Here is a 12,293-nt window from a genome sequence, read left to right on the forward strand (position 1 = left end):
TGAAAAGCTTGGGAGAAAATGTCTCGGGGAAAAAGAGAAAAAACAGAAATAAACTATGTTTATAGCTAGTTATCATGATTACATATTTAAAATTATGTAACAGAATTATTATAGCTTTTAAGCCCTTTTTGTGAGTAATTTCCCTCTTACGATTTATTTTAATATTTATTTACTTATGTTCAAGAAATTTTACTGTACTTTTTACTAGTTTCTTGCTATCTTTTTGATTGCTTATCGTTTTCTTCCCGTAGTTTTGTAAAAAAAAAAAAAATAAATAAATAAGCCAACTTTCTCAGGTTTCAAAGGGTTAAGTGACTATTGTACCTTTAATCTATATCGATAATACTTGAACACACAGAGCTTTGAATACTTACTTGAGATCTAAATACTCATGTAACAGCCAACAAAACATATTTGAATATTTAGAGCCACAATTAAAATAAATAAAGACTAAATAAAACTGATAATAATTATAGTAACTGTCTAAAATGTAATAATTTAAACAACATACAGTGAACTTAATAAGTGGTAGCTAACTTGTATTTCTCAGCCAATATTGCAATTTTAAAGAGTATCAGCACTTACTGGTACAATAATGTGTCAAACAATCAACTTCATCAAAATATCGTAATAGTTTCATCTCCCTGTCTGTCTCTATAGGAAGGCATGAAGGGTATTAATCCATAATGTCATCTCTGCTTTTTAAAGCCCCTTAAAATGTGTATTTCTAGTCATAATTAATTTGTGCTTCATGATCTGATATCAGAAGCTGAACAATAGGTTCACATCTGGTGTAAGCGCTAAAGTTTGGAGATTTATCACTGCTAAAGGTAGAAAATCTGCGTCTGCGTGAATCCTGCATGAGGCAGCTCAATAACAATAACACAAGAAAAAGTCCTCACTTCATATTCAACTTGAAATCAAAAACTGTAACACCAACAAATGTAACTTAATTTGAAGCATTTGAAATTGTACAAAGAAAAAAGGATAATGAAAAGAACAAGAGTTGTCCTTTTTAATAATTTTCTATGTAGAGTTTTTTTTTAAAATTCTGTAATCTTTCCAAACTTTTATAATGTTCTTGTGTTAAAGCAGAGTAAAATTTCCCAAATAAGATTTAATCTTCAATAGTAATACTTTTTAATCAATGTATTCTATAGGATTAACCATAAAGTCATGCCTTTTAAACCATTCATATTTAATTTTGGTCCAAATTATTTGTTCCAACGTTAAAGTGATTTAAAACTGTGCTCTGAAAGTGGGGGAACAGAAAATATTATAAATTAAAGGTCGGCAAGTAGAAAAGATTCACACTGAACAAGCTTAAACTACACAAGTGAAAAATAGTCCACAAACAGGCCTGTGTGAATGAAGTCTGCATGTATTCTGTCCAGCACAGTGACGGCAGATCAATAAAGGCAGATCACAGTTCAGAGCTGTCATGTCGTTCTCAGCAGGCGGTTCTTACCTCAGTCGATGCTTATAGATCAGGACACCAAAAATACGGCTCCAGGAAATCCCAAACTTTATATGTGGTGCGGTGACAAATGTCCCTGTAGTTCCTGGGTGTGTGTTAACATGTTGAACTGTTTGATGTAGAGTAATATTATTCATTTTTTTACACAAAGGTGCGAATCAGGAAAAATCATGAATGTGGAAGACTAAAAAGCGTCAGTATTATTTCAGTGATTTCATATTTTGACTTGTTTTAAAATGTTTTGACACAAGTGCTGAATCTGAGTCACTTTACTTTCAGGTTTATGGACATGTCTTATCAGTGTTAAAAATAGGTGAAATCTAAATGTGATCAGGCATTTAGTGTATCCTACTGTGTTGGCACTAAACACCTGCGAATAACCGTAACCAGAGGTGTGTTTTCGGCTTGTCCATCTGTCCAACCCTCTGTCCGTCCCTACATCTCATTCTTGTGAAGGCGATATCTCAAGAACACCTTGAGGGAATATCTTCCAATCTGGCACAAACGGCCACGTGGACACAACGATGATCAGATGAGATTTTGGCGGCCACAGGTTAAGGTCACCTTTACTTTGCATCAGTCTCATTCTCTTGAACACAATGTCTCAAGAAGGCCTTCAGGAAATGTCTTCAAATCTGGCACAAACATTCACCTGAACTCAACACTGAAGTGATCATAATTTAGTGGTCAAAGGTCAAGGTCACTGTGACCTTGTGTCTGTATTAGGGGTGGTTTACACAGCAGCAGTTCTTGCATGAAACGTTAAGATTTGGTTGCGGTTTCGCTTTTTTTTAACAGGACAACAGTGTTTTAGGGCCTGAAAATGCCAGTTTATTTCAAACCGGGTTCCAGAGGGTGATTTTTGTGAAAAGCCAGCCCTTCTGTTGCCGTGTAAACTGGCAAAGCGTGGATCCTGTGAAAACGGTGGCACCACGGTCGCACTTGTGCATGTACGCTAGGTTTCAGACAAATCTCCTCTCCTCTCATTTTGTCTGATAGTCCTCCACTAACAGTTTTTGTCTCGTCTCATCGTCTCGTCTCATTTTGTCATGGTTTTAATTATTAAACGTCTTGTTTTGGTCATGACAAAAACGGCAGCTAAAGAATAATTTTCGTCGTCTAATATGATTTGCAGCCATTAAGCTCTCATGTGGCCAATGATCTAAACGAAGGAACATTGCAGAAAGTAAGATTATTCTAAATATGATTAGAATTTACTCTCCAGCCTTCTAGTAACATGATGCCAGTAAATCATGGTCAGCTTTGTGTTTGTCACCGTTTTACGGTAACGTTCGCTCACGGTTACCTGGTTTTAGCACCGGAGCACGAGGAACAGGATGCTGACTTCAGTTCACTTAACGGCCGTAAGGGGTGTAAATTAAAACGAAGATTTTCTGAGACTTTCATTTAGAAACTTTACGCTGAAATCTGTTCTAATAAGTAAGGCCTTCAGCTGTTTCAGTGCTAAAGATTTTTGATTCTCAGACATATTTAGGTTGTTGCCAAACAAAAACAGAACACTTGATGCCCATCTAAGATTTTAACATACCATTAGTTTAAGTTTAAGTTTGTTTTGCCATAATTTCATTATCAAGCCAAAAATGCATCAATTCAGTCTCAGTTTCTAAAGTTTGACCAAACATTTAGTTTGTCACTTGAACAGAGTAAAGCCATAAAAATGATCGGGTAAGTTTCCGTATCAAACTCCATGTAAAGCTTATTTAACACAACACATACCCCTTCAGGTACTTCCTGAAAGTCTTGTCTCGTACACCATAGATGACTGGACTAATAGATCGTGGCAGGACCTGTACAAAAACATAACAAGCAAACAGGGAGTCTGTAATATTCTTTGGGAACCATTTCAGCAGAGCTTCTTTTAACACAGGTTCTACATATGATGCCATTGAAAGCAGCAGCTGAAGCCCGTGGATGAGGATTGTGTTTCTGGCCTTTTTAGCATCTTTGCTGGCAGCTTTAGCAGTGAACAGAATCCTGAAGTACGTGTAGAAGATCGTGATCCAAACTAGAACGAGAAACACTGAATATATGATTGTTCTCTTCTTGATGATGAAGGGATTTGGGAAGACACTTTGTTCCATTACAGAAGACTTTTGAACCAAAGAAGTCGAGAGGCTCTGTGGCCAAAGTGATGAAAAGATCAGGAAGGGCCATCAACATACTGGTCGCCCAGATTAAACCAATCAGCTTCAACGTTTTCTTGACTGTGCAGATCTGCACGTGTCGGAGGGGGAGACAGATGGCGATGTAGCACTCCACCGCCATGCAGGCCAGGTTCAGACGGGTGTTTTCAGTGGTGAAAAGAGAAATCAGGACGAGGATGCAACAGACAGAAACATTTATTTTGTAGAGGACGTAGCTGATGACAAACAGCATGATGGTCACTGTCACTTGGATCGTGTCGTTGAACACCAGGTGGATGAAAAGGACGTATCGAGGATTTATGTAGAAGATCTGGAGGATAGGGGAAAAATACACACAAAAAAGGGGAAAAAAGAATTTAAGACAACTACTCAGTATTTTCCAGTTGTCAGTCATTTACGATTAAGTGCTACCTATCTTAGATAGCTGCTAAAAACTCAATAAAATTGTGAATTTGACATGAAGATTTTAGCATCAGATTCAGACATTGTTTTGTTTTTTGATCCTTGGGGGCAAATTGCGATGCGTTGCAGTTGCTCTGATATAAAGCATCAAGAATTATAAGAAAGTAGAAATAAGAAGTTTTAAAGTAAAATGAATGTGAAAATACAAAAAAAATGTGCATTTTGCTAATTAAAAAAATCTTAAATGTGTTAAATATCCTTAATTGTGTAATAAATATGTGCAGTATGCTACAATATACAATATCAATGAAGTCATTAAAAGATAAAATGTGAAAATATCCCTGCACAAATAATATGGCTGAAGTCCTAAAGCACTACAACCGTGATCCCAAAAAAGTTTGGTTGCTGTGTAAAACATAACTAAAATCAGAATGCAATGATTTGTGAATCTTTTTCAACCTATATTCAATTGAATACAAAATATTCACTGATTATTCACTTCTTTGGGAATGAAAAAAGCATGCTTGAAAGATTCAGGTGTTCACAAGCAGAGATGGCACAACGCTCACCAATTTGTGTAAAAACTGTGCAGGAAAATCGTCCAACAGATAAAAACCCTGTCAAGTTAAAACTAATCCAAACTGTTTTCACCAGTAAGATCGACAGAAAGAAGTATTGGGGATTTAAAAGCCGTCCACATTTGTCTCCTGTCGAGCTGCTGGTAACTTCTTCAGTAAACTCCTCATTAGATCGTGCATGTTTCCGTGAATATCTGACCTGGTGTTTGCAGAAGGTTTGAATGAGGCCTCCGTTGATGTAGGTGATGAAGATCCCGAGAACCACAACGATCACATTCTTGATCACAGCTTTAGTGAAGGAGTCTCGATACTGTAAAACCACCGTCACATTTAGAGATGAAGCGTTCATCTTTTGACACTAAAAAGAAAAGATGAATATTCTTCAGTTAAGAGTAAATGTTTACGCTGATCACAGATTATGAGTCATATTTTAACGATCTAAAGCACATGGCTGAAAGTGCATTCACGGTGTGTCCAACTTTGTATGGTTTAAAGGTGCATAATCTGGGCTAAGGTAAGACGACAGGGGACGCAGGACTGTATTTGGTCCACAAATTAATAACAAAAACATCAAATGTCAAGGTCAGTGTGACCTTGTCTGCAGCTCATTATATCTCAAGAGCAACTGGAGGTACTTTTGTCGAAGTTCTGCTGTTAAATTAGAGCAAAAATTCCAAATTAAGATTTAGTTCTTTAAACAGCATCTTCAGTGGTAATAATTGTTTATATGATTAAGCATGAAGAGACAAACTGCCCATGTCTCAGTTTGGGACAAATGACTTGTCCATTCATTGAACTGATCTGAAACGGTGTTCTGATAATCAGGGAACAGAAAACATTAAAGCTCTACAGGATGAAATGATTCACACTGAACAATATGAAAAACATGAAAAACGAAAGCCGGAACGAAGCCTGAAACATCGTTTAAGTCAGCACACAGTTCAGAGCTGTCATGTCATTCTCAGCAGGTGGCTCTTACCTCAGTTGATGCTTGAAGATCAAGACACCAACAGTTTGGCTCCCGCAAATCCCAAACTTTATATGTGGTGTGGTGGCAAATGTCCCTGGATTCCCTGGTGTGTGTGTACATGTTTCAGTGTTTCATGCATACAGGAGTAATAGGTGTGATTTTAAGAAACAAAATCTGCAGTGGCACAATCAAAATTTGGTCCGCCTGGATTTATTGTTTAATAAGGTTTGTATAACATTGACTAATAATAATTAATAAAAAATAATTCATTATGTATTTTTGCTGCAGTGATGTCAGTTGATTGTAAAAATAGTGATGGGACTATAAAGATAAAAGAAGAGAAAAAAGAAACCTGAATCCCATAGATTTTTTTTTTTTAAGATTTTTTCTGGGCTTTTTTATGCCTTTATTGATAGGACAGATATAGTGTGAAAGTGGGAGAAAGGGGGGATAACATACATATAAATTGCCGAGGCCAGAATCGAACCTGCAGCTGCTGCGGCGAGGATGAAGCCAGCTCTACCAACTGAGCTACTGGGCACCACAAATCTCATAGATTTTTACTGAAATAACACACACAGCAACACAGAACTGAGCTTTTTTTATTCTTGAATACAGTTGAACCAAGTGTTGGGAAGTAGAAAATAAAAAAATAAACATCATAAGATACGTAGTTTACCAACTATTTACTATTTAGTTTGCTTTTTTCCCTTTTTGTGTGTGGCTTAACTTTTGCCATTCTTCAAAGCAGTTTCAATTATACTCCATGAACCGATTCTTACTTAGGACTCCTTTCACAAAACACATACCTTTTCAGGTACTTCCTGAAAGTCTTGTCTCGTATGCCGTAGATGATTGGACTGATGGATCGAGGCAGAATCTGTATAATAATATAACAAGCAAACATAATGTCTGGAAAATTCTTCGGGAACCATCTCATCAGACCCTCCTTTAACAGCGGCTCTGCATATGTCGACATACACAGCAGCAGCTGAAAGCCATGAAGGATTATTGTGTTTCTGGCCTTTTTAGCATCTTTGCTCGCTGTTTGAGCAGTAAACAGGATCTTAAAGTAAGTGTAAAAGATGATAAACCAAACAACAACCAAATACACAATGTAGGTGACATCCCTCTTCTTGATAATGTGGGGATTTCTAAAGGCAGTTTCTCTGAGGCAGAAGACTCTGGTGTGAAAGAAGTCCAGAGGCTCTGTGGCCAAAGTGATGAAGAGATCAGGAAGGACAGACAACATGCTGGTCGCCCAGATTAAACCAATCAGCATTACAGTTCTCTTCACTGTGCAGATCTGCACGTGTCGGAGGGGGAGACAGATGGCGATGTAGCACTCCACCGCCATGCAGGCCAGGTTCAGAGGGGTGTTTTCAGTGGTGAAAAGAGCAATCAGGATGAAGGCGCCACAGACGGAGACATTTATTTTGTAGAGTATGTAGCTGATGATGAACAGCATGACGGTCAGCATCACTTGGATCATGTCGTTGAACACCAGGTGGATGAAAAGGATGTAGCGTGGATTCATGTAGAAGATCTGGAGGATGAGAAGAAAAACACAACGGTTTTGACTATGATACGCTGTGTGTGTGTGTGTGTGTGTGTGTGTGTGTTTTTGTGTGTTTTTGTTCAGCATATTCGGTGTGTTTCAGTCATCTGACCCGACAATGGTGGAGCAACGCCAGCACACCGTCCTCGTCTTATACACAGCTCTATATCATTGCTCAACAGAGTAACCCATTTGTCAAATATATCCGCTCTGTCGGTGCTGTTGGGATACCAGTGTGATGCGAGAATCCACCATCTGCACCCAACCAGAGTGTGTGGCGTTGTTTTTAAACACTGGCGGATGGCACCAGGCACATCCACATACCAATGTATACCAGTAGCGTCACTTGATCACGTGACGGGATAGAATCGGTCATGTGCGCATGAAACGCTGAAGGACAGCGTCACAACCTTTGTTTGTTTTTCACAACCTTTGTTTGTTTTTCACAACCTTAGTTTGTTTTTAAAAAAATTTTTAAGATGATGATGATTTTTTGGGCTTTATTGCCTGTAATTGACAGGACAGTGTGTTATTTATATATAAAGCCAAATTTAACAAATCACTTTTCGGGTTTTACAGCATACGACATCCCTCTGACCGTAGACTCACACATGGACAAAGGAAAAACTCCCCCCGAAAAAAGTCTGTAATGGGGGAAAAAATTGGTAGAAACCTTAGCAAGAGCAGCTGAGGCGGGATCCCTCTTCATGACGGACAGGCGTGCAATAGACAGACACTTTTCTCGGCACAGCTGGGGACTTGTGAACGGTGTTGTGGTGTTTGTTTCAATTAAATTACAGTAATGACATTAAGGAAAGACCTTCAGTGTTTGAATTAAAACAATGAAAATGTAGATGTCTACACTTGTTATTTTGAAGAGCCAGATATACATTTAATCCACACTGAATATGTTTTGCTGCTACTGTGTGTAAATACAGGTATTGGATCAGATTAGGAACAGCAAAAAAAAAAAAAAACGGAAAACATGAAAACAAATTTAAATATTTCCAGCATATCGTTTCAGTGCATTTATCATTCCTGGTTACATGTGATTAACCCCTTGAAACTTGAACACATTGGCCTAAATTCTTTTAAAGACATGGGAGGAAGGCAATGAGTAACTTCAAAAGAAATAACCCAAAATTTGCCACAAAGGAGTAAAAAGCTACAAGAGAAAACCTGAAAAGTTAAAGCCATGTCGTACCTGGTGTTTACGAAAGGTTTGAATGAGGCCCACATTGATGTAGTTGATGGAGATGCTGAGAACCACAACGATCACATTCTTGGTCAAAGCTTTAGAGAAGGAGTCTCGATGCTCGATAACCACGGTCACATTGGCAGACGATACGTTCATTTCCTGAAGGCTGCAGATCCAATAAAAACATTTTAGAGTGCACTGCGGAACCGTCAACTCTAAAAAACAAGGAAAAATAAGCAATAAAATGGGGAAAATATTTATTTAAATGAGCAAAATTATCTGCCAACAGAAAAAGAAAATTTCTTATGATTTTTTGTAACAGCTGAAAAATGTCTTGTGTCAAAGAACCATAGAAAACTAGCACAACCAGACTAAAAACAAGCACATCTGTCAAGATACAAGATTTAAGAGTTATTTTCTCAATATAAAGAAACATTTGGCAAATGCTGTTGCCATCCTCAGAAAATAAGGCTTTGCGTTTGGAAATTGTATCTTAGAACCGGCGCAGCTACACTACAAAAATGCTGCAAAAAGACAAAACAGCTTAAAACATAAAATTGCCCCCATAAAGCAAGCATATATTGCTTTGATTTGAGGAATTTCATCTTACTCGGATTTTTGGTTTTGCAGCATATTGACTCACATGTAAGAAGATCCTCTTAAATTTCATACAATAAATTCCCATGGAAGAAAAATTATTATATGCATTTACTCTCAAAAACTTTAAGATATTGACTATATAGTGCTAATTATTATAAACAATATCATAATAAAAGCAAAACACAAGGTTTGTTAAACTCAGTCTGTCTTCCTTATTAATTGAGCATTAATTAAGCATGATACATATAAAAACATGTTTATAGTTCAAATGTGTTAAAAAAAAAAACAACCTACAGAACACACTCTTGTGTAAATCATCATGAATGTCCATGAGGTGCATCACTTTACTTTTCAGTTAATTGTCACTAATTAACATATATTATATTTAATTAAGTGACACTTTATGTATATAAGTTAATCTGTATTGATCATTTACATTCTAATTTAAAATTAAAACCACCGTCATTTTAATAATTTCTTTTTAACCGTTAGAAACAGATGCACTCACCTCAGGGGTCAGGGTGTCAACTTGAAAGATAAAAAGTAAAAATACTGTTATTTGAAACTGAAATACATGTTTTTAGCACTAACTTAAAGAACATGAAGTGTGGTCATTTAATCACTTTTTGATGAGTGTTTTCTGTGTCCTTACCAAACTGTCATAACAAGCTGGTTAAGAATGAAAAAAGAATAGCATCTACCTCGGGTAAGAGCTTACATGATCGTTGTTTTTAAGTTAGTTCTTTTTAGTTTTGACATTCACGCTCCTTTTAAACAGCAAATGCAGTAATAATTTTGCTATCAGTGTTTTTTGTAGAAGTAAATGTCATCTTTTTAGTTTTTAACCAAACTCGTTCCTTCTGATTGCTTCATCCAGCAGACTCGGATTTGTTTTCTGGAAATTAGGTTGAGAGAATATTAAGTATAACATGACCTGCAACAGAAAAAATATAAAAAATCACATTTAAGATTAAAAAATAAAACAAACAAAAACACAAACCATAAACAGGCCTAGCACTTCATTCTGTAGACTAATCAGGCCCAGCGTTGTTAAATACAGTTTTTGTATTAGTACACAACACTTTACAAAAACGTAAATCAACAGATAAAAGGTTAAATGGTGTTCACAGTGGAAATGATGAAGGCACATTACTGCGCAGGACTCACCTCAGCCTTTCCGAAGCAACATTATCGGTAATCTGGTTTGAATGCTTCAGCTTCGACTTTTTATGCTGTTTGGACGACAATCATCCAAGGATTCAGGGCGCGCGTGTGTGTGTGTGTGTGTGTGTGTGTGTGTGTGTGTGTGTGTGTGTGTGTGTGTGTGTGTGTGTGGGTGTGTGTGTGTGTGTGTGTGTGTGTGTATACACACATACTTTTAGAACTGTGAAAGTAAATGAGTAAATATATAAACTTCCAAAACAAAACTTACATCTAACAGAACGGAGGGAGTCTGTGCGTTTGTGGTTCAGTTTTCTGAACAGCTGTCGATCCTGCGGACTTTGCCGATGTTTTGTGATGAAGTGCAGTGTTAAGTGCAAGCTCTTGAGATCTATGGGCATTTTTTATTTGGAGTGTGTTATTTACACACTGTGTAGTGCAGTGGTTTCCAACTGGTGGGTCGTGGTCCAAAATTGGGTTGCAGGTTCTGATTGGACAGTAAGTGACCGGGGAATGTGTGGTTTGTATAAGAACACTATTTCTGGCACAGAGTTTTTATTTTGAAGGACCTAAACCTGTATTTTTTGCAGTCTAATTTAATTCTTTGTGTTCTAAGTGAACATGTTTGTTTACATTTTTGGTAATAAAATTAATGTGCAGACCATGAACTAATGACTTTGAGAAATCTGGACCCGAGGCCCGTTCTCGCTCCACACTCGTCAAACATATCCGCTCTCTCAGTGCTTTCTGCGTACAAGCTTGATGCCAAAAGCGGTCAGATGAGAATGCGCTCGGACAGATCCGGTAGCGTTGTTATGATACGCCAGCAGACGGCGAACGTAGAATGTGGCTGGACGGTTGCGTGTGCAGGAAGGAGAGCGTCAGGTAATAACGCTGTCGGTACCCAAGGAATACAAGGAGCCCGATGGTGATTACTGGCTTATAGGGTTGGCAGGAGGGGAGGTGGATCGGTCCCAGAAACAACAAACTCTGGCGTTGGAATCTGGAGTTCGCTCTCCGTGTGGATGTGTGTTTCTTTTGTTTGTGCACCTCACAGTGTGCGTCTTTTACCTAAACCTAACCACTGAGACAGTCTCCGCTGTTGTGTAAACAGAAGGATCTGCTGCTTCATCCCACCATGTGCATTTGTGGACGTCACCACAACGGCATCCTGACAGAGAAGGATAACTAAAGTTTCACAAGTAGACGCCGGAGGTCACTGACAGAGTGGCATCATGTGACGAGTTGGAACGAGAGTTGAGTTGGAGATTAAACCTGATGTGTGAGCATGACTCTAGAGAAAAGTTCCAGCAGGTCGCACATCCAAAAGTGATAAAGACGAGGTGCTGGACCAAGCAAAAATAGATATGAAAGAATAAATAAAGTCTGCACACTTGTGCATGCTCCCATGAAAATGTATTCGATTACCTCCACACGTGTGACGTTTCGGGCATTAGTCCTTCCTCTGTGTGTGCATGATTCACCACAGAACGGCGTCCGGTTAAAACACTGCTGGTAGAGACGTAGTATAAGGTGGATTGGTCTAACAGATCGCAGACTTACGTGTGTCTGTCACTTCCTGTCTGCACGTGATGATTTTTTTTCTACACATTACCATCTGCCCTTTTGCCCAAACTGAAACATCTGATCCAGCACGTACGTTTGTTGACGCCCGGTGTAGGTTGTCATGTGTTGATGTTGCTGAAACAGAACCACGCGCTGCGTAATGCCACCGTGTGCATTTGATGACATCACTGTAGCAGCGGATACACAGAAGGATACCTAAAATGTAATATGTAGCCACAGCAGTCCGCTGCACAGCGACAACATGTCACGAGTTGGGATGAGAATTTGTTGAATTTTATGACTTACTTTTGCTTTACGGTGCGATCTTTACTGTTTCAGCGGTAAAACGTTTAACACACCACCACGTCTGTAGCATTAGAGGGAGATTTTGTCTCTGTGCTCGGGTCTGTCTGAAGTCACTCGTCCTTCATTTAACTTTCTCTTCTGTTTAGCATCGCCAAACTTCCTATAGTACAACTCGACACTCAGTAAACTTACTTTAGGCGAGACTTTGCTGCTCTCTTCACAGGCAGGACTCGTGGGACCTCCTGACATTTCAATAATCCTCAGTGTATTCAGGAAGTGAGTGATGCTGCAGGACACAAAACGAGCAGCCGT

At 38.4% G+C, this 12,293-nt stretch overlaps 1 protein-coding gene and 1 pseudogene across 1 annotated transcript; both read right to left on the reverse strand.

Annotated features, from left to right (window-relative positions):
- Window positions 1–3,198: 3,198 nt before the first annotated feature.
- LOC121939481 (odorant receptor 131-2-like) lies at window positions 3,199–4,971 on the reverse strand (annotated as a pseudogene).
- Window positions 4,972–6,370: 1,399 nt separating this feature from the next.
- Window positions 6,371–8,504, reverse strand: LOC121960698 (odorant receptor 131-2-like). The gene is made up of 2 exons (XM_042510526.1): window positions 8,355–8,504; window positions 6,371–7,138 (listed from the first exon to the last, which is right to left on the reverse strand). Exons 1-2 carry the CDS (start codon window positions 8,502–8,504, stop codon window positions 6,371–6,373), a joined length of 918 nt encoding a protein of 305 aa, XP_042366460.1.
- Window positions 8,505–12,293: the final 3,789 nt, after the last annotated feature.

This window comes from Plectropomus leopardus, chromosome 2 (assembly GCF_026936395.1).
Source record: "Plectropomus leopardus strain MGB_pleo_1.0 chromosome 2, ASM2693639v1, whole genome shotgun sequence".
In the NCBI taxonomy this organism is placed as follows: domain Eukaryota; kingdom Metazoa; phylum Chordata; class Actinopteri; order Perciformes; family Serranidae; genus Plectropomus; species Plectropomus leopardus.

Coding starts and splice junctions, on each gene's coding strand:
- LOC121960698 (XM_042510526.1), bottom strand. CDS start 8,504: ATGAACGTATCGTCTGCCAATGTGACCGTGGTTATCGAGCATCGAGAC. Junction 7,139..8,354: donor AAACCTTTCGTAAACACCAG/GTACGACATGGC, acceptor CTCATCCTCCAG/ATCTTCTACATGAATCCACG.